At 45.4% G+C, this 21,910-nt stretch overlaps 2 protein-coding genes across 2 annotated transcripts; one reads left to right on the forward strand and one right to left on the reverse strand.

The window, feature by feature from the left end:
• Positions 1-1,471: 1,471 nt before the first annotated feature.
• UBE2A (ubiquitin conjugating enzyme E2 A) lies at positions 1,472-10,685 on the forward strand. The gene is made up of 6 exons (XM_083371952.1): positions 1,472-1,735; positions 2,005-2,085; positions 5,727-5,752; positions 6,960-7,049; positions 8,049-8,137; positions 9,200-10,685. Exons 1-6 carry the CDS (start codon positions 1,692-1,694, stop codon positions 9,326-9,328), a joined length of 459 nt encoding a protein of 152 aa, XP_083228078.1. The 5' UTR covers positions 1,472-1,691; the 3' UTR covers positions 9,329-10,685.
• A 1,131-nt stretch (positions 10,686-11,816) lies between these two features.
• NKRF (NFKB repressing factor) lies at positions 11,817-19,083 on the reverse strand. The gene is made up of 3 exons (XM_083371925.1): positions 18,529-19,083; positions 15,691-15,827; positions 11,817-14,979 (listed from the first exon to the last, which is right to left on the reverse strand). The coding sequence occupies exons 1-3, from the start codon at positions 18,822-18,824 to the stop codon at positions 13,007-13,009; spliced, it is 2,406 nt and encodes an 801-aa protein (XP_083228051.1). The 5' UTR covers positions 18,825-19,083; the 3' UTR covers positions 11,817-13,006.
• Between the last annotated feature and the right edge of the window lie 2,827 nt (positions 19,084-21,910).

The following is a 21,910-nucleotide window of genomic DNA, read 5'->3' on the forward strand; positions in this document are numbered from 1 at the left end:
GGTAGGCAACCTTGGCTCTTTTATGACTCGTGGACTTCAACTCCCAGAATTCCTCAGCCAGCTGAGGAATTCTGGGAGTTGAAGTCCACGAGTCATAAAAGAGCCAAGGTTGCCTACCCCTGCCCTAGGGCTTCCCTGATGAAAGTGACTGATGGTGATTCAGGAGCAGACTGCAAGCTATCGATTCTTTTAAAAAAAAGTCTAGAGGAAAATTGGATATGTTTGCACTCCTTATTGGGTGGCCAGGCTGTAGCACTGAACATACATGCGCCATTCACATGGCCCAAGACACACATACCATCTAAACTCAAAATTGTAATTAAAGGCAGCAGTGTGAATTGTATCTTGGCTCAACATCCCTGCAAATTCTTGTTTTTGCACAGATACTGAACTTCCATTTGTTTCGACTCTTCGGTAATGATGTTTAAGCTTAGAAATGTAAAGTGTTGCAATAATATAAATATAATATAAAAATGTAAAGTGTTGCAATAGTAAGTCAAGAAGTGGTTAGGAAATAAGGGATTTAATAAACACTGTCCTTGTCTGCTCGAGAAGCCTCAGTGAAGAGGCATTGAAGATAATGACATATAAAAGAAAGAGAGCTTCAGAGCAATCCCACAGGACACAAGTGATAACAGAAGATCAAAACCAACTAAGCGCATACATTGCCTACACTAAGGCTGGGTTCACACATCCTGCTCAATAATACTTTCAGAGTAATCTGCCAATTGTGGTTAGGACAAAGTATTATTGAGCAGGGTGTGTGAACCCAGCTTTAGCGTAGGTAATGTATGCGCTTAGTTGGCTTTAGCTAATTCACACACTGTACTGTATTGTCTTAATTCATTGTTTTTCAACCTTGGCACCTTCAAGATGTGTGCACTTCAACTCCCATAATGGACCTTAACTCCCATAATTCCCCAGTCAGCATGCGTTAAGGGGAATTATGGGATTTTAAGCCCACACATCTTAAAAGTCGCCAAGGTTGGCTTAACACTGCCTTCATCAAGGGATGGCAAACTTCATTGATTGAGGCCATACAGAAGGCCAAGCAAAGCCCATTGCAGGACTGTGTACCCAGTTCAACTTCAACCATTGTTTTCAACTCTGAAAACAAGGCCCCAGCCACTTAGCCCAGGGGGACTTATTTTGCTGTAACACCGCTGTGCTGACTGCACAGCTTTCAAACTAACGCCCCGCCCACAAGCGGGGCAGCTGATTCTACCAACCAAGAGAAAGGACGGGGAAACTTAACGGAACGGGCAGAAAATGGTTTCTCCCACTCAAGCCCCCCCCATTTTCCCCCCGCATTAGTCTCTCCCAGAACGCTCGGCTCGGTGTCAGCCTGAATGGTATCGCCCTGCCTTTCGAAACACCGCCCCTTTCTTCCCCCCTCCGTGCGGCGCAGTGGTACATCCCCGGCGTGAGTCGGCGGCTCCGTGTTTCTCAATTCTCCCCCCCCTCCGCAAGGGCAGTGGTGCGGTCCGGCATTGCCCAGACGCCTCGGCCGGCGCTACCACCGCCGCGTAGTCAAGGGCCGCGTCCGCCTCGCCTCCTTCCTCGCCCCCCCATTGTTGAGGCACAAGTGGAAGAGGCCGCCTCCGCTCGGAACCAGCCGCCGCCGCCTTGCGTCCCCCTCCCCGCTCTCCGCCCCGCTGGTGTATGAGTGATTCGTAACCGCGAGCCCCGCCATGTCCACGCCGGCCCGGAGGCGCCTCATGCGGGACTTCAAGAGGTATGCCGCCCGAGAGGGGCCGCTGAGCCGGAGGGATGTGGTGGTGGCGGTGGGGGGGGGGTTTGGTGGAGAGCGCAGCGGAGGGAGAGGTGAGGCGATCCAACATGGCGGCACCGCCGCTGATGAGGGGAGCGCTACGCAAGTGGCGTAGCGGCCTGGGAGATTAGGGCGAGCTACGCCGTTGGCGTAGGCGGGGCGAAATCCCATCGCTTTTTCCTCCTCCTCCCCCCCTTTTTTTAACCCTTTCCTGCCCGCCTTTCCCCGCACAGGTTGCAGGAGGATCCCCCGGCCGGAGTGAGCGGAGCCCCCTCGGAGAACAACATCATGGTGTGGAATGCGGTCATCTTTGGGTGAGTTCCCCCCTCCGCACCCCCCCCAGGAGGACTGCAAGGCCTCCCCCCCTTTTTTTTGGCACCCCACATCTCTGCTGCCCGTGTGGGTGCTCCAGATACAAGGAGCATTTCCTGGAAGACCCTCCCACCCCCATCACCTTACCTTGGCCTTTCCAAAATTGCAAATGGGCTGTTCAAACCATTTTGCAGGTTCCCATCTGGAGGGCTGGGTCCGGTTGGCCCAGGTTCAATCCTGCCCCCCCCCCTGCCAGAAAAGCCCCAGTTCTGCAGTGGGAGGGGGAAAGTTTTAGCCCTGCAGAAGGGAGCCCAGCCCAGTCCCAGAGGATGGAGAGGCCGAAGGAGGCCGAACCCCGATCTCTGCTCTGCCGGGGGATAGGAAGAAGCCGGGCTAGTTTTGAATTTTCAGGAAGGTGACTTTGAATGTTTGTGTTTTGGTTTTTTTTTAAAGGAGACTTTGGTGCTCTCTGAGCTCGGTTTGTTTTCTTGCAGACATTTCGTGACCCAAAGTAGGTAACTGATGCTGTTGTACTGATGCTGTTACTTAGTTTGGGTCGTGAAATGTCTGCAAGAAAACAAACCAAGCTCAGAGAGCACCAAGGACCCCTTCAAAAAGAGAGAGAGAGAGCATTCAAAGCCACCTTCTTGAAAATTAAAACGAATTAAAATATTCCCCTTTATTGGCTTCTTTTTTAAGCTAAAGGACCCTCTCAAACTAAGGGCAGTTGATCTGCAGAAACTTAATTCCTTAGAAAAAGGATGGGTTCCCCCTTGCAAGAGGGAAGCCAGGCAGCCATTTGTGAGGGCTGGTGCAGGACTCTACAACCCTCTGTCTCTCCCCTGTGTTAGCAGGAGAAAATAAGCAGTCTGTTATTCAAAGGGCTGTTGTGGCTGATTGAGAGCTATAAAAATATTTGGAGGAGCCTGGATTCCTTTTCAAAGACCTGTATTCAGAGGATCCCTTTCATAGTGGGATCCCTCGTGTTTCTGTTCTAGCCAGCATGCCAGGGGCTGTTTGGTTTAACACGAAAGGAGTGCCGGGCTTCAGTTCATTATCATCTTGGTGAAGGTTAAGAACATAAGATGATTATGATCTGCAAGAGCATGGATAAGCAGGCTGGCACTCTTTTGTAGCCTCTTGCTATTAATTAAATTGGCCAGATCTGATAGACTTGAAATCTAGGACATTCAGAGGAACATAATTTTCCTTCCCTAAATTCAAATAATCATTCTAATTTATCAGTTATCAGATGTTTTAATTCTGAGCTTTCATCAGCGGGAATATCATTCTCATGGCCCAGATTTACTTCTCTGTGGTAATAGTCTAGTCATTCCACTGGCTTCCCCCCCCCAGACGTATTGAATTGTAATTCCCTTCATCCAGAGCCAGCTTGTTTGATAGACGCCCACTTTGGGTCCATAACATATGGCTCACTTCCAGGAGAAAGATTTGCAAAGGCAGAAATAAATGTAATTGATGATAACACAATAGAACACATCCAGATAGGGCTGGCAGTTGCCCTGGGTTGGTTTTTAGAAATAATAGCATATTCCGGTAAGGTAGAATAGCAGGGTGTGTTCAGAAACTCTCATTAGTGGTGGCTGGAGTTATTTTAATTAAAAATAACAATTATTATTGTTGTTCTGACAACCAGTTCCTTGGTCTTTTGAAAAAACATCAGGCCATTGGAATGAATAAAAACTGGCTTGGAAGTTTCCCTACATTTATAAATGTTTTGTAAAAATAGGCCGAAAAAGCAAGTCCATGCGATAGCTGTGACATTCTGTATCTCAGTGGCTTTGGCCGGCTCTGAAAGAAATTCCTCCAAATTATTTGATTGCTTATCTAATCCAAGATGGATAGGCAGGGAAGAGTGATCCCTGCCTCCAATCTTCCTGACCCAAATGGCCCCACAAGCTTATTTGCTTGTTTTCATTGTGTGCATACCAAAGAGGTATTGCACAGCGCGTTCCCCACCTTCTGAAACTGCACAAATGATCACGAGGAAGCCAGCAACTTTGGTTGGCGGAATTTGTCAAGCTTCGTGATTGCGGTCCTTGCCTTAACTGGAATTCCAAGTTGAAATCTTAAATCAATAAATGGATTTTAGTTCGTCCTCACTGTAAATTGTTACTCTGGCAGGTGTGACCTGTTTTGGTCACATTAGTTAAGTGGGGCTGACGTTCCTTTTTTCAAATTGTCTCAGGATCGGAGCCGGTTCACTTTCCTCTCTGCTGTGTTGGCGTTGACGGCAAATGAGCCCCAGAAAGCTGTGTCTGAAAGGCCAGTTTTTCTCCTGTTTGACCTCTAGATGAGTTGGGATTCCAAGCCTTTGTCCTACTGCAGTTGAAGATCCCTCAGGATTGACGATTGCAGCATGTCCAATGTTCGAATAGGCAAATGCTGTTTTTAGGATGGCACAGGGCAGCTCATGCTTTTTCTAGGAGACCTGATGATGTAGCAACTGCTTTTGCGCACGTTCTTCCTTTCTCCGCTCCTGTGTCTGCCTTGTCTTCTACCACCATTGAAGAAAGGGGTCTTCAAACCTGGCCCTTTTGCGACTTGTGGACTTCAACTCCCGTGCTGGCTGAGGAATTCCGGGAGTTGAACTCCACGAGTCATAAAAGGGCCAGGTTTGAAGACCCCTGATGTAAGACGAGGCTTCTCACGACTGGCAAGTGAAATCCTTTCAATAGAAATAGGACCTTCACAAGAGGGATTTTCCTTAGCACTCTAGCCGTGGTGGATATGATTAAATTTCCTCTTCATGCCTGCTTTGATTCTGATTATTATCAGCCACTCCAAACAAAGGGCATTTGCATTTTTTAAACCTGCACACATCAGTTCAAAGACTCATTTAACAATATGTAAAATGGAATAGTACAGTACAGTTTGGAAGAGCTGCTTCAGAATGTCTTATTAAAGCAGTCACTTCTCTTGCCAGGATTTTATGGCTGGCTTTAATTTTATTTTAATTTTATATTGTATTGTTTTTAAATTTTGCCTTGTAAACCGCCCTGAGTCCTTTGGGAGTAGGGCGGGATATAAACCAAACTAATAAATAAATAAATAAATATAGGTCACTGCACCCTAGCTGTGGCATACCGTATGCTCAGGGTTGATTGATACAGCTTCAGTTTGGCTGAGATCTGGCAAAGACTCGGGATTCTCACAAGCCTTACGTGGGCTTCTTCGGAGGAAGGTGTCCCAGTCCCTCAATCCCACTGGTGGAGGGTGGTTGCTCCGGCAGGGTGGTTAATGACCTGATCTCTCTCGTCACTTTTCATGACTTGTAGAAGCGTGCTGGCATATAGAAGGGAAGACAGGCTAGCCGGTTGCTGCTATTCTGTTCGTTACTGGCCTTTCCCTCCAGCAGTCAAGATCAGGAATGACACGGGTGAGAGAGAGAGAAGCAAAAAAAACCGCTCAGGAAATAAACGCCGGGCCCATAGTGGTCGTGTGTTAATGACGCCGCTTAGGTTTCATTCTTCACCTGAATTTAGTTTGGTCTGAATTCTGTTTTTAGGAATAGAGGGAATGCAACGTGTCCTTTATAAAACAACAACAACAACAACAAAACACCCGACTCTTATAACTAATATTTTACATGCAAGAGGTTGACCACCCTTTTCTTTTTCAGGCCAGAGGGAACCCCATTTGAGGATGGTAAGTCTTTCTTGAAACAATCTTAAGGGACTGTAACGTGCTTGTTAATGTGCTGTCGGCCATGTTAATCAGCCCTAGGATCCCACCTTTTCAGGAGCGTGAAAGGGTTCCTCTGCTTGCTAGACGGGGAGATCCCTAAACTAAGGCTCACTCTCGGAAGCTTTGCTGTGTGTGACTGCTGCTCTCAACGTCTTGTCCCAATGAGTGTGAACTATCTCTTTGCTCTTCTCTTTCTCGGCGCGGTGTTTTTAAAAATTATTCTCCATTGAAATCTCTGATAAGATCCCGTTCTCTTCTGGGTTGGAACTTGTAAGGCCCTTAATATCCTTGGCCTTCCTTCCCCTCCCAAGGCTTAGCCGCTGAGGTTGCTTTGGATCCTTCACTTGTGTCAGCCTGATGGTGGCTTGAAGGCCTCCTGCATCCTCTGACCATTTTATTTATTTACCTATTGATTTGTACCCCGCCATCATTATTTTTACAAGTAAGTCAAGGCGGGGAACCTATACAACACACCTGCTTCCAATTTTCCTCACAACAATCCTGTGAGGTGAGGTAGGCTGAGAGAGACAGTGGCTGGCCCAAAGTCACTCAGCTGGAATTCCATGGTTAAGGTAGGAATAGAACTCACCACCTTCTGCTTTTTAGCCTGGTGGCTTAACCAGTAGGTCAAACTGGCACTCTACTGAAAATGATTCTACTGTTGTTGCTGCCGCCGCTAACACAGTAGCTTTTTTAGAACTCACTTGAAGATATTAATAATTGCGTTGTTTAATTTTATGGCACTCGATATATCTTTTTCTCAGATCCTTTGAAAGCCATCTATGCCGCACAACCCTTAACTCTGCCTTGCTGTACTTAAAACCCATACACATGTTTTAAAGAGCGTGCTTGTTTTTCCTTTGGGCCTTAACGCCTGTTTCCTTTGCTACCTTCTGTCAATCTTTGAGTTCAGTTATAAAGGCAGTAGTTTGTTCTCTTCTGTTGTGTTAAAAATGGTCGTGGAGCAATTATACAATGCTTGCAAGTTTCACAGCCTGTTTTTCGATCTGCCCGGTCTCGGATTCTCTTCTTGCCAAGCAAATATGAGGAATCGTTGGGGTTCTCTGATTTATGGGCCGATGTTGAGAAAAAAAGGGCAGGGGAAATTTAAACCTGCCTGTGAATATGATGTAGTTAACAATCCCCTCTCCCCCTTTCTCAATTGTAGGAACTTTCAAGCTTACCATAGAATTCACGGAAGAATATCCAAACAAGCCACCTACTGTCAGATTTGTGTCTAAGATGTTTCATCCGAATGGTATGTGTCTTTCTTTTTTTTTAAAAAAAAAAGTAGTTATTTATAAAAGAGCAGAAGCAGGGACTGTGGAAGAAATGGAGCCCATATTTACAGTTTTGAGAGAAGCTAGCTTGTAAAATCTAGTATTTCTGCCGGGGTGAAGAAAGGCTGTGACTCCTTTAGAGGTGTCTGTAATCCTGCCATTTAGTGACCTGAAGGTGTTACTAGAGTTTCATTATTCTAAACCATATTAGTAGATAAGAGATTCTGGTTAAACAAGGAGCACATAATAGAGTATTGTTTTCTTTACGGATCGAGTCAAATGTCACTGACTTGTTGAGAAAGGTTGGTGAGGCCCTAAGATAATCAGTTTTGTAAAAAGGAAGTTGAATGAGGTGTTCCTAGCAGGCTATATCAAGCGTAGGTTTGAGGGATCCTCCTACATTAAAAAAAACCCACATTTATTTGAAGTCTGATTTCTCCACAAAATAGATTTGTGGACACAAATCTAGGAAGATCAAGCATTCTCTCTGGATCTCAGTGGTCCGTCTCCCGTTAGGTTGGTACGGGCTACTAAATTATTGCCCCAAAAACTTGGCCTCCATCAGTTTAGGGACAGGTAGATAATCAACTCCTTGTCATTGTGTTATTTCATCTGTGGATTTCCTGGGTGTTTGATATACCGCTGGAAATTGAAAAGAACCTATAATAAAGAGATAAGTGAATATTTATGAAAGGTAGCTTGACAGCTATATTTATGTGTTATTAGGTTTCCGTAGACCTTTGAGAGGATATGTGGCCCTTAAGATTTGGTTGACGTGTCACACTATGAATAACTTCATAACCACAAATGATTGTGAGGTCATAAAATCTAAGGGTGACTGGAAGAATTTAATGGCTGTGGTCAGAGTCAGGTTCTTCTGGGGGTGACTTCAGATGGAGGATTTTTGAGCCAGGCATGGGCACGGTAGTATACTACAACACTTCCAATTATAAAAAACCCCACATTTTCCTTTTAAGTCTATGCAGATGGTAGTATATGTCTGGATATTCTTCAGAATCGTTGGAGCCCTACCTACGATGTATCATCCATCTTAACATCCATACAGGTAACGGCGGTACTTTTTGAAGCTTGGTAGACTTTGTAGGAGTTGATGGATACAACCTTCCAGTCTCATTTGGAATTCAAAGCAGTTGACTTGAGATAACCGGCTCCTCTGAAGCCAGTTTGTAAGCCGATTTAATTGAAAAAGAATAGTCAGAAGTCTCGTTCAGAGGAAGCTGAAATTTGATAGTTTTTTGAACCAGTAGGTCCAGGGGTGTATGATGATAGGTATGAAAAGAGTGCTCTGGATGCATCGTGCATGGTTTTGGCCCTCTGAAAAGATGCTGTTGAATAAAATCTTATTTGAACTCAATAGGTGAGCTGGCGAAAGGGGGGCTTTGAATAGATTACAAATTCTTAATGGCCTGGTTTTTTTATTGTTTCTGCTGTGAACGTAAGAGAGTACATGTAGTCCTTGACTTAACGGTTCATGTATTGACCATTCAAAGAAAATGTGACTTACGACCGTTCTGCATACTTACGACCTTGGTAGCATCCCCATAATCGCGTGGTCAAAATTCAAGACACTTGCCAGCTGGTTCATACTTACGACAGTTCCTGTTTCCCGGGGGGGGGTGTCATGCAATCCCCTTTTGCGACCTTCTGACAAGCAACGTCGGTGGGGAAGCCAGACTGACTTAACAACCGTGCTCTTAACCTCTCGGGCTGCAGTGATCCACTTAAGAGCTGTGGCAAGAAAGGTTGTAAAATGAGGCATAAAACTCACTTGAGAAATGTCCGCTTAACCACCGAAAAATTGGGCTCCGTTGTAGTCGTAAGTCGAGGACTAGCCTGTACTTGATTGCAATAGCAAATCTTTTGGTTCCCAGCGAGCTTCCCAGCCCGCTGTCTTTATTTTTTCTAGGTTCAGTCGTGTTAAAAGGGGTGGCATAGCTACAAGATTAAAAAAAGGGGGAGGGTATTGAAGGATCTCAGGGGTATTCTTAACGGACCTCCAACACTCAAATCGTTTGAATTTCACAATGGCCGCGCATAGCCTTTACGTGGAAGATAATCAAACCTAACGGTCTTTTTTTTTCTTTTCCTTTTCGCTCTTCTAAAACAGTCTTTACTGGATGAGCCTAACCCAAACAGTCCAGCAAACAGCCAGGCAGCTCAGCTATACCAAGAGAATAAGCGGGAATACGAAAAGCGAGTCTCTGCCATTGTAGAACAGAGCTGGCGTGACTGTTGACCTTGGCTGACGCAAATGAACACTCTGCTGAGGAAAATATATGTATGAAGTGTCTGAGTCCTCCTCCTCCTCCTCCTCCTCCTCCTCGCATCACTGCATTTACTCGGAAAGCAAAACTTAGCTGTCTGTGCTGTGGCCAACCACCCTCGCTGGATCTCTTACTCTTTGGACATCAGAAGTCACCCTTTTCCCACCTTCCCCTTTTGAGATCAAATGTACTGTACTTGGGTTACTTGTAAAAGAATTACTGAGGCTGAATTTCCACTTCCTGTTTGGGGGGAGGTCTACCATCGCCAGTCTTAGGGGCAGTATTGTGCATTTTTTTTTGTAGTGTACACTTAAGCTTTTAATTGTAATTGTGTTATACACAGTGATGCTTATGTGTAGCTTGATTCAAAAAAAAGGATGTTTATATACAATATACATTTTTAACTATGACTTGAGTGCTGATCTGTCCGAGGCTGGTTATTTAACCGCTGGTTTCAACATAACTACATCTGTGAGTATTTTATGGAAGGAAAAACAACAACAGCAACAACCACCACCCCTTATTTCCCAGTGTGCAGCTTTTCCATTTTCCCTCCCAAGCCTTCTTTTTTCAGCTTTGTGGGTTTTTTGCAAAACTGATTCCCTGGTTGAGTGGGGGGTGGGGGTGGGGAAGAGGCTCGATCCCTGCTTTTATAGGTCAAGTGCAAGGTGATTTCTTTGGTGTTGTGTGACAGCACTTTCAAAGGGTGCTCAAGTGGCTTAGCCACGCTCGCCACCTTTTGAGTAGAGCTGTGGCGAGTACAGAACGGGAGTTGAGAGTTGATGGCAAAACGGTGTGCAAGGACAAAGGCTGCAAAAACATTTTTTTTTCCTTCTATGATTTTTTTTTTATTTCTACCTCTTAACCCGGGGAAGGAAATGAAATTGTTACGGTTTTGCCTTCTCTTTGAGAGAAAAGGAAAAAAAGATCGCAAATGCTACTGCGGCATGTTCTCTGTTCCCTTCTTCCTTGCCCTTCCCTCTGCCTGATTTGTAGGGTTCTTTCACGTGTGCAAAAAGCATTTTTTTTTGTTGTGAAGATGAGTTTGTACTTTAAGCAGCAGTGTGAGAGGAGACCAATCCGTGGGTTTTTGTCTGCTCTACCAAGTGTCTTCTATGTATACATGAACTCGAGTACAACTTTGCACAAGTAACCCATGTAAGAAACTGTACATTTTTCAATTACTTGTAAATAAATGTGTAACCGAAATGCTTGCTGTTGAAAGAAGACAACGTGCATCGCTTTACTTTTGACTAGATACAAGCGACTGAAAGTTGATCTTGCAAATTGAGGGACTATTTAATAATCCTGATGTCTCATTAGACTACATATTTTCCTCTATGTTCTGCTATAGATTACATACTGTATGCTTTCAGGAATGCTTACAGCTAATTACATAAACGGGTGGTTTTTAGTTAATTTCTGGAGCATCCCATAAGCTAATTGGCTGAGGTAAAGCAGGAGAAATAGTTAAAACGGTCTCTCTCTCGTCTTATGTCCATTACTGCATCAGGTGAAACAAACAGGCTGGGGTTTCTGTGCCTTTCATAGCAAGTTGGAACGTCCCTAAAAGTCTCTTGTTTGGGGGGGGGGTTAGGGTTAGGGAGATTGAGAGACTTTACTACTTCCACAATGCCTTGTGATTTCCAGCTATCTGTCTTTAAATATTGCAGACGCTGATAAATTACAAAGGAACGAGCTAATGTGCACCAGTGCCAAAACCGAAGTGAAATGATGTGCCTTCACCCAATCTTTGCCGCAACTCGGTGGATTCCCAGAAGTTTGGCCTGGATGTTCTAGATCAGGGGGTCTTCTAACCTGGTCCTTTTATGACTTGTGGACTCCAACTCCCAGAATTCCTCAGCCAGCGTGGCTGGCTGAGGAATTCTGGGAGTTGGAAGTCCACAAGTCATAGAAGGGCCAGGTTTGAAGACCCCTGTTCTAGATGAATGAGAAACTTTGTTAAAGAACAAGCCAATTAATTACACCTGGTGATCAAGAGATTGCGCAATATAGTTAAGGTCTTTGTGGAAAAAAATACACAATTGGGCTGTGCAGTTTTGTTGTTGACAGTCTCAAGTAGTTCCTGTCTAACTCTTTATAATACAATTATCTTTTCCTGGAAATGCCCCAGTGTGTCCTAAAACATTCCAACGTCCTAATCCATTTTTAAAAAAATATTTTACTGCTTTCCCTCAAGGTAAAAACATACTTTTTTTTTACTCAAAAACACTTTTCTTTCCTTCAGAATATAAATCAAGGCCGAATTATTTATTCCCTAAAATATTTCTTCCACTGGGCGTATCATTTCCAGCCTAACGAGGCTCTACGCAAGAGTAAAACCATGGAATAATTGAATGAAATGGGAAAACAAGTCTTGATATCCTTCAACAGCCTCTGTGGCTGGAGGAAAGCCCGTCAAGAGGATTAAAAGCACTGCACAAAACCACAACACGCTACTTCAGCGAGAGAACCTTTTACTTGCTGATCTCCCTGTGAAATATACAAGCACATTTACACAAAGGAAATGGAGTAATATGTAGAGGCTTCAGGGAGAAACGGAACTCCATCTTGCCCATTCCGATTAAAATAAGCCTGGCGGGGCACAGGACATGCCCCCTTCTCGGAAGCTGATGGAAAATACAATAATATATATTTGCCTTGTTTTGAAATGCAGAAGCTCCTGCCTCACATCACAAATGATGGAACTGCACAAATTAGGCAACAAGCCTTGACTAATTTGTTAATTCTCATGCTACCGAACCAGGGGGTACTTCCAACTTCCGTATATACCCCAACAATGTGGCATTCACAATCTCCGACACCTGAGCTTCCCACTTTAACAGTAGTTTTTAATCCGGAGGACTAGAAACCTGAAACAAGAGATTTTGGCCAGGTGCAATTTTCCCCCATTGAGGTTGATGGAATTTAAAGACTACAGTTTTAAACTCTTAGTTGTGAAAAAAAATCACACCCTGTCCAATGAAAAGGAGAATCGGGACTAGGCTAGATGTTGAATAGTTTGGGGAAAAAAAAGATTTAGGGTTTGCTAATTTTGCCGCCCATCCTGGTTTGCACGGTTTAAGTCAACCAAGCGGTCAAAATATTGTGATATTTCTGGATATGCTGAAAATAAAGTTTTGTGCCTCTACGCCCGCCCATTTTAAATATAAAACATGCCCTTCCATGCATGCCCAGCCATAAAAATCTATTTGTTGTTAAAAACCCCTTTACATATAAGTTCTCTTTAAACAGCTCTTTCCATGTCTCCCTTTTTTTTTCTTTTTTTAAAAAAAAGGGCAAAATAAAAACATCCTTTTTTAAAACTGTGCCAGGGTCACTCTCCTCCCCTGCGGAGTAGATATTCTGCTATTACCAAAGTAGTTAAAACCTGAAAAGGGGGGGGGGGGCATCCTATCTGAGTTTCTTAAAACAGGCAAAACAGCACAGATGCCATCCAGATTGCACAATTTGGGTTTGGACAGAAGATTGCCTTGTTTTCCAGTAAAGTTTAAGAAATTAAAATAAGCAGGGGAAACATTTGAGCTGGGTTTTTTTCCCCACAACAATAGACAATGTCTTTTTTTCTCCCATTTAATGGAAACCTGGTTCCTGTCCAGACCCCCTGGGAAAAATGTAAGGTTGGCTCCCTATTTCTCCTGTGGCATGATGAGTTCGTAATGGCCGACTTGTCCATCCTGCTTCAGCTGGTCCAGCAAATCTTCTTTACGCCTCTTTCGGCTGACCACCAGGTACCTATCCCTGCCCTGCCCGTGGGACTTGCTTTTAAGCCCATATTTTTGGGCTATCTGATGGATCTGTTTCCGCTCGTCGTTGGTGAGTTCCGTGGAAAAAGTCAGATCGATCTTCCTGTCCGAGAAAGCGTAATTTTGGATGATCTGCTCGATGTCTTTTTTGGTGATCTGGGAGCCTCTCTCGACATCCAGTCCCAGCCCTTCCCTTTTGAACTGCTCCTTCACCGCGATGGGCTCCCGGATCCCTTCCCCGCTTTTGCCCAAACCGCCCCCCGTCCAGCCCATCTTCCTTAAAATCTGATTCCCAATGTTGTCTTCCTTAATCTGCTGCTTCAAGGCTTCTTCAGCCGAGCGGCCGCAAATCTCGTTCCGGGAAATGACATCTTCAATGGTGCCTTTTTTCAAGTTGTTGACCACGGTGGGCTGGGTCTTCTTGAGGACCTTCACGGCCTCCTCGGCGGCTACGTGCTTGACGCTCTTCTTGACGCCGATTGCTTCGGCGATCAATTCGTTCTCCAGCATCACTTTGCACTTCCATCGCATGCCGGTCATCCTTTCGAAGATGTATTCCACCGTCATCTTGTTGAACTGAGCGGTGTCATTCAGAGTACAGACCGGATTCATAGAGTTTTCGTACACCACCAGGTCCTTCAGATTCTTCTTCCTTGCAGGGTTGCGGGCAGCCCCGCTGACTTTCTGGACCTGGATGGCTTTGGTGGCGCTCACATTGGACTGAGTCTTCTGCAAAATTTTCACGGCTTCATCCGCCGCTGCGTGCTTGCTGGTTTTCTTAGTGCCGCAGCCTTCAGCCAAGAAGTGACCTTGCAAATAGACACTGCAACGCCAGAGACGGTTGGGCATCAGCACGTATTTGTATTCCACAGTCATTTTGTTAAAGGAGGCGGAATTGTTCAAGATGCCAATGGCATCGCTGGCGTTTTCGGTGAGGACAAAGTTAGTCCAATGTTTGGCAGAGCTGGGCCCTTGTTGCGGATCAGAACTCGGCTGTCCCGACACACTGTCCTTTGCAGGCGGGTTCACATCATCTGGCAGTTTGAGCGCTGGCGGGAATTCAAGAGAAGAGGCCCCACTTTCGCACACCACCAAATCTTCTTGCGTGGCACTCTTGAACTTCCGCTGAACCACTTTGACTTCAACGGGTTTTTGTAGCAGCATCACCGCCAGCTCGGTGGCCCGGTCTCTGGAGCCGTTTTTGCTGCCCGCATAGCCCGTGGTCAGATAGACGTTTTGGCACCTCACCTCGCAGGCAAAACCTTCTTTGAGAATCTTCTTCTTCTTGGGGAGATCAGCAGGCGAAATGTCCTTCAGGGGAGAATAAATATACTCCGGGTTGGTCTTGCAAGCTTGAATCGACCGCGTCAAAAGATACGTGTAGTTAATTTTGTCTGGCCCACCGCTACAATTGGGGTTGGCGAGATTGTTGCGGACGGCCGTTACAAGCTTGTTAATGAAACACTGCTTGGCTGTTACCACTGATTTGGGGAACATTTCGGAAGAGGATTGGAGAAAAGCAGAGTCCACCAAAGTCGTCGTGCCCCCAGCAGTAGAAATCTCTGTACTTTTGGGAGCCACTTTGGCTTCAGATGGTTTGACCTGGCTACTTCCATAGCCAAGGCCTACTGAACTGGAGAACTGGGAGTCCCTGTCTTGGGTGCTGAAGCTGCTAAACACCCGATCAGCGTAATTTTGGATCTGCTGGGCTGTGATATTCTCCGAAGCGGCTTGGGCTTGGTTTTCTGAAGACTCTTCTTTTGTTGGCGGTTGAGTGTTGCTGGCGACAAAGTGGATGGGCTCAAAGCGCGGCCGTATGCGGAATTTCGGAGCTTGCTTTCTTGCATTCTTGCAGTCTAGGGAACAGAAATCCACAGGAAATTATTTTCAGCGATGATGGAAAAACTAAGCTTAGCTCTTCAACCTCAAGAGTAAGACTCATGCGAAATGGCAAGTCAAAATGAAAAGGAGATATTCAGGACTTGAGGTCCCATGTTTTTATGGTGAACTTACAAGAATGCCCACCTCTGTCTAATATTTATTCAGATGAATATCATGTTTAAAGTAAGACTAGAATTTATTGCCTTCCGATGAATGGACCAATGTCACCCAGCCAGCTTTCATGCCTAAGATGGGACTAGAATTCACCTCTCCTTAGTATACATTAAGTTTTAATTAAAAAGATTTATTGCTGACGCCTATGCACAAGAATCTAGTCAATTAACAGCCAGCATTCAATTGGTGGTAGATAAGAGTTAACAGAATCTGGGGGGGGGGGGGGGATTGGACTTGGAGCATTTGTGGACATGTAAGGATTCTAGGGTAAGTCCTCTCTTGACCCCCGCCTGCAGCCTCTGCCTCTTCTACACATCACCACACTTCTTGGGATTTCTGGTACATACTGTTGTAACCATGACAAGCTGAATTACCTATGCAGCTGTGCCAGCACAAACCCTACAATTATACTTCCAAGTTCCCTTCCAACTCTTGTTATTCTGCTTCCAAAAAAATTTAGGAGGGAGGCAGCCTGACGGGAACAATTTTTAAAAAGAAATGAAGATGCTCACTTTGGGGAGAGTCATCAAGTGGAGATCGTGGTCTTTTGGCTGTCTTCGTGCCCGGCACCAGCTCAAAGGATGGCATCTCACCGACATCAATTCCTTCCGCCATCCGTAGGATTTTCTGCATAATTTGGGAGCCATATCTGTGGTTACGGAAAAGAGGAGTCAACTCGTAGCTCATTTAATGGAAGACTTTTGATCTGAAAAGATCCTTCTAATCTTTCAGAACGGTTTACCTCCGGACACCTTTGCAATTTGAAAAGTAAATTCTTTAGAAGACAAACAATTGAAACAAATCATTATTTTCGGAGAAAAAGCCTCGTAGAATGCTCAGTGAGGCTTAAGGATGCTCTAAGATGAAGGAGGGATGTGTTTAAAATACAGCTAAAGGAAACAACCAATTCTGTACTGGGATGGCAAAGACAAGACTCGCATTCTCTTCCACCATGAAATGGCAGTTGAAAATGAAAGCCATGAATTGATAGAATGAATCGGTCAGTTCAAAACAGACACTGAATGATCAAAGCTAAAGTTATTCTCTTTTAGAGCTGTGATAGAGATTCTGCCTGCAGGTACCATGTTGTGATGTGCTTCTGATTGGGAGTCAAAAAGATGGTCTGGATGACATGGCGACATTCAAGTGACATCTCTCTCCAACTTCTTAAAGCAGCTGGATCTTTTCTAGGGATTGCTTAGCTATTTATGTTTGGTTTAACAAGTTGCCGAGTTAGTTTTCGCTCCTTAAGCTTTTTTCCCCAGTCTGGGATATTCTGACATTTTCATCCAGTCCCTCTGCCAAATATACTAACACAGAACAATACAGGTGTAATTTTTTTCCATAACTAGGAAATTTCACATCAGCATATTTACGTCTTCAATAAAGCAGAGACATTTCTGTTTCAGCAGAATCTGGTTTCTTGGATGGATTTAAAAAGAATGAATCTACTGAATTAGTGCAGTATTTGTTGTGTTTTGTCTATGCTACACTTGACTGCTCAGTAACTATAAATAAAATTTATGATGGGTATTTCAAAAGGCTGAAGAGCCATTCACTCCTCAGGGACTGGATTTCTTATTAAATAATATTCTGAACAGCAAATTCTGCTATAAAGTAATTCAATTGGTAAATAAACAGTCAATCGTGGATTGAAATGTTCCAAAGCAAATTTTAGCTTTAAAAGGTCTTTAAAAAAGGATAACGAAGTGTCTACAAATTTAACTACAGCCTGGATCTAATTTGCTCCCAAAATGTGAATTTTGGCAGTCTGAAAGACACAAACATCTCTAGCATCTCTGAAAGACAGCTAATAATGCTGGGAGTTGATGTTTATCCATCTGTGGAGGATCACAACACGTCACCTTTAAGGAAAAAAAATCTTTTTATTAATCCAATCACCCCGAACCTTCATAATATGTTGGGTGAATTTATACATAGTATCTGAAATACAATCTGATTCCTCCCCAAGAAGCTAAAGCCGCAAAATATGTTCTCTCCTGGCTTGGCATCTGGTGTAAATTCAAGCCACTGCGGTTTAACCAGAGTTTTAGCAAAGCACGGCTCCACACAACCCTGTAAACCCAGGCACTTTGTGATGAAGACGTAGAGAAGGCATCAGCGCAAGATGAACCAACGAAGGAAAATTACAGGCTGGAAAATGCTGCGTGTCTGAAATATTCTCTGGCTTAAGAGAGATGCCCAGGTTCCCTTCCTCCCCACCAAAAGACGCAGATGTGAAGGCTACTGGGGGGGGGGGGAGAAAGGCCATGTGATATTTCTTCCTCTTGTTCCGAATTTAAGAGATTGAAGAGGACCCAATCCTGCCAGCCCAGGTCTGCCATCTTTTCGCTTCTGAGACCGTGTCGTCTTATTACTCCAGGTTTGGGTCACAAAACGTCTGCAAGAAAACCATCTAGTCTAGTTCAACCCTGTGCTACAAATATTCTCTTTTATTGGGGCTGTCTCCTCTTTTTCTTTCTTTTCTGGCCATCAGACCAAAAGGAAAGGCCAAGTGCTCTTAACAGAGACTTTGCCAGCCTAACCCTTCTCTGTGTCCCCAGCTGCTTTTGTCAGGCCCAGGGGAGTTTGCAGTGCTAAGGGCGAAATCGTTATTGCATATATGTATATTGTATATTAGAGGGACGCGTTGGCTGAGTGGGTTAGGACGCTGAGCTTGTCGATCAGAAGATCGGCAGTTTGGCGGGTCGAATCCCGAGTGCCGCGTAACAGAGTGAGCGCCTGTTACTCGTCCCAGCTTCTGCCAACCTAGCAGTTCGAAAGCACGTAAAAATGCAAGTAGAAAAATAGGGATCATTCCGGTGGGAAGGTAACAGCGTTCCGTGCGCCTTTGGCGTCCAGTCATGCCGGCCACATGACCACGGAGACGTCCTCGGACAAGCGCTGGCTCTTCGGCTTTGAAACAGAGATGAGCACCGGCCCCTAGTTGGAAACGACTAGCACGCATGTCCTTTACCTTTACCTTTACCTTTTATATTGTATATGTCTATTGGAGGTGGTTAGCCTTTGAGAGCTGAATGCAATGAAATTTCATGTTAACTATACCGGTTAGTGTACCTTTAAAGTGACAATAAAGTTAATCTATTCTATTCCTCTACTCTGTTCTATTCTATATTTATTTTATTCTATTCTACTCCTCTACTCTATTCTTTATTCCATTCTTGGATTTTAGCATTGGATCCGTTTAGTCTCCTTGGATTAAGTAACAGGCATGGGGGGGGGGGGAGGGAGAGAAGCGAGGAAACGGGCGCCCGCAGAGGACACGCGAGCAAGCCGGTCTACGTTCACACGTGCAGAAGAGGAGGAGGAGGAGGAGGCCCCGTTCTCACCTGCAGCCCAGGAAGACGTGGTTGCTCCAGACGTGCGAGAGCGCCAGCAGCTGCTGGAAGGCGTCCGCGCCCGGGTAGCCCGGCAGGTTGCGGAGCAGGAACTGCCGGCGGAGCCCCCAGTGCCGGTCGCTCTCCTGCGCCTCCCGCCACGGCTCCAAGGCCGGCTTGCTCGCCCCGCCGGCGGAGGCGGCATCCGGAGGAGGAGGCGGCGGCGGCGGCTGTTGCTCCTGCTGGGAAGCCGGCGGCTGCGGGGAGAGGAAATCCCCGCCGGGCAGCGTCCAGCCTCCGCCGGCCATGGAGGCGAGGGCGGCCGGCGGGCGGGCCCAACGAGCCCCGGCCGGACGGCGAGGAAGCGCTCCCCCGGCCGACGGGTCCTGGCCGGGGAGAGGGAGAGCCGCGGCGGCTGCGGAGGGCAGACCTGACCCGACACGGGTCCCGCCGCACGTTCACACGTGCAGGAGGCCGCGCTTCTCCTCTTTTTCCCCCTCCTCCTCTTCCGCGCCTGCGCGCGAGCGGCAGAAAGACGGCTACAATGTAACCTTTTCCTCGCGGGCTCCGCCGTTCCTTGTTACACGCGGCTCACGTGGGTGGATGGATGGAAGCGCCGAGGCGCGCGAGAGCTTCCGAAGAAGGCGGCCGTCCTCTCGCGGCCGCGCCCCACAGCGCCACCCAGAGCCCCGGAGGACCGAAGCTCTTCCAAGGCTACGAAATATAATCGAAAATACTTGCATTTTTGGCCGGGGTTTTGCTGTCCCAGCATGCTTCCGTTTCGTTTCTGAACATTTCGTTAAACAGACTGCCTGATGAGGTTAGCTAGTCTGGTAACGAGACGTTCAGAAAGTAAATTGGAACAAGCAAAAACCACTGCCAAAAACCTTCCAGAATTGTTTTTCATTTTCTCCTTGGGGGCGGGGGGGGGGGGAATTAAAGGGCTGGTTGACAGGCTCAGGTACAAATAGTCCTTGGCTTACAACAGTTCACTTAGTGACTGTTCAGAGTTACAGCAGCGCTGGAAAAAATGACTTATGACCTTCGTTCACCCTTAGCAGCCATCGCAGCAGCCCTTGAGGGTCACGTGATCAGAATTTAAGATGCTTGGCAACTGACTCAGATTGATGACTGTCGCCGTGTCTTGGGATCCCGTTTTGCAAACTTCCGACAAGCAAAATTAATAGGGGCACCAGATTCACTTAACATGTTAAGAAATTGGCCACCACGATGATTCACTGTGAGAAGAAAGGGGGCAATGCTCACTTAACCGTTTTGCTTAACGATAGAAATTTTGGTCTCAGTTGTGGTCATAAGTCAAGGACTACCCGTACTACTGGGTGTTATGTTACTCCTCTGCACCGACAGGGTGGACTATTGCAAGATGTGCCAAGGGCAGCTGCTGGGTGTTGCTGGGCGACCGCCTCAAAAGAGGCATCCTGAAATTTTTAGAAGCTGTGTCAAAGCCGCTTCTTTGAAATTCACCAAACCTGAAACTCGAATCACTTCAACTTTAACAAGTCCCTTAAACTGGCTGTTTTTCATGGGGGGAAAAAGTTGCTTTTAAAGAAAAGACTTTTTTAAAAAAAATTAAAAGACTTGAATGTCTGGAGGTTTTGAGTGCTGCATTTGTCGTGGATCTTTTATTAGAGACTTTTGTTTTTGGCATTTGTTAAAATGAAGTCTAGTTTTCAATTTTAACTGTTTTATCCTGAAGGGATTTTATTATGCTTAAGGTTGGTCCTAGGCAGAATATCCCTTAAGGCTGTCTTGTTTTTAGACTTTGCACTCCTTTTCCTTTGAGCAAACCAGCCTGCAAATCGATGCCTCCCCAAAGTTGCCTCCAGAGGTTGTGGGTGCTCCAAGACTGCAGGTTTTTAAGAAGAAATTGGACAGCCACCTGTCTGAAATGGTGTAGGGCAGGGGTCTTCAAACTTGGCCCTTTTATGACTTGTGGACTTCAACTCCCAGAATTCCTCAGCCAGCTTTGCTGGCTGAGGAATTCTGGGACTTGAAGTCCACAAGTCATAAAAGGGCCAAGTTTGAAGACCCCTGGTGTAGGGTCTCCTGCTTGAGCAGGGGTTGGACTAGAAGACCTCCAAGGTCCTTTCAAATTCTGATATCCTGTTAAGGTTATAAACCCCATCGTCCTCAGCAAACATAGCCAACACATCTGAATGATATGAATTTGGACGGGGCAAAGAGAAACCCCTAGTTTGAAAGAGAGTTGAACCTGGAAGCTACAAAAGAATCAGTGGTGTTAGTATACCAAAATCACTCCTAGGGTCCTTTCTATACAAGTTGAGGGCTATATAGTCCTTCAACAGATCTCAAGCAAAGTTGATTTCAAGAGGGGACTTTCGCTTTCAAGCTCTGTTGTAAATTCACTCCAAGCTATGGTTTGTTGGACAATCCACAGGTAGAATGTAGGTATGAATAAGCCTTCATCAACTACGTATTAATTGCAATGAAATCACTAAGCCCAAATCAGATCGAATGATGGCTTAATATGATGTGTGAATTTAACCACAGTAGTAGATCTTGAGGGCTCTTCATTGTCACCAAGAGGCAGGGGACTCATTATTTGTGCTAATTCTTAAATGCAGGGAGACTCCCAACTTTCAGAAAACCGGATCCCCTTTTGATTGTAACAATGTCAAAAAAGAAATTGGCTAATGAGTAATGATTGTGATGATGGGCATTTCCAGGGCTTTTTTTTCTCATAGAACGCCCAGAATGGAGTTCCGGCACCTTTTTTGGATGGAACCTTGTAGGGTAGGCAAGGCAGGTTGCATGACATGTGTGAGTTCCGGCACCTTTTTCTTTTACAAAAAAAGCACTGGGCATTTCACTGGAACACCAACTGGAAATCTGACTTTATTTAGGTGACTTTATTTAGGTGATAAACATTGCAAGTACATGACTGATATGAGTTTCTAATTTTTCACTTGGTCAAACCTGAAGGTCTGGAAGAAGTACCAAAAGCTTGTGTCCCACCACGTAGCCCGGGTAATTATGCTGAAAATGGGTCTTGCTCCTTCACCTCTAATGGCTGGACATGTTGTAGATCACCTCTGGAGGATCCGAGAATGGATTTTGATCTCCTCCTCATGGTAGGAACGTTGTAGGACACCTCTGAAGGATCCGAGAATGGATTTTGATCTCTTCCTTGATGGTTGGACACATTTGTAGAAGACTTCTGGAGGGTCCAAGCCTTCATTACTTGGAGCAAAGATATTTTTAAAAATTGTTTCTCCGTATTTTAAGGAATTGGGGGTGCATTAGATAACTGAAAAATAGGTTCTTCCAAATCAATATAACTTAACAACCGCCAAGTTTACGTGAATGTGATTTTTGTTGTTCTATCCAAACTAGACCATTGTAGAAATCTCAG

The sequence above is a fragment of the Vipera ursinii genome (assembly GCF_947247035.1).
Source record: "Vipera ursinii genome assembly, chromosome: 12".
In the NCBI taxonomy this organism is placed as follows: domain Eukaryota; kingdom Metazoa; phylum Chordata; class Lepidosauria; order Squamata; family Viperidae; genus Vipera; species Vipera ursinii.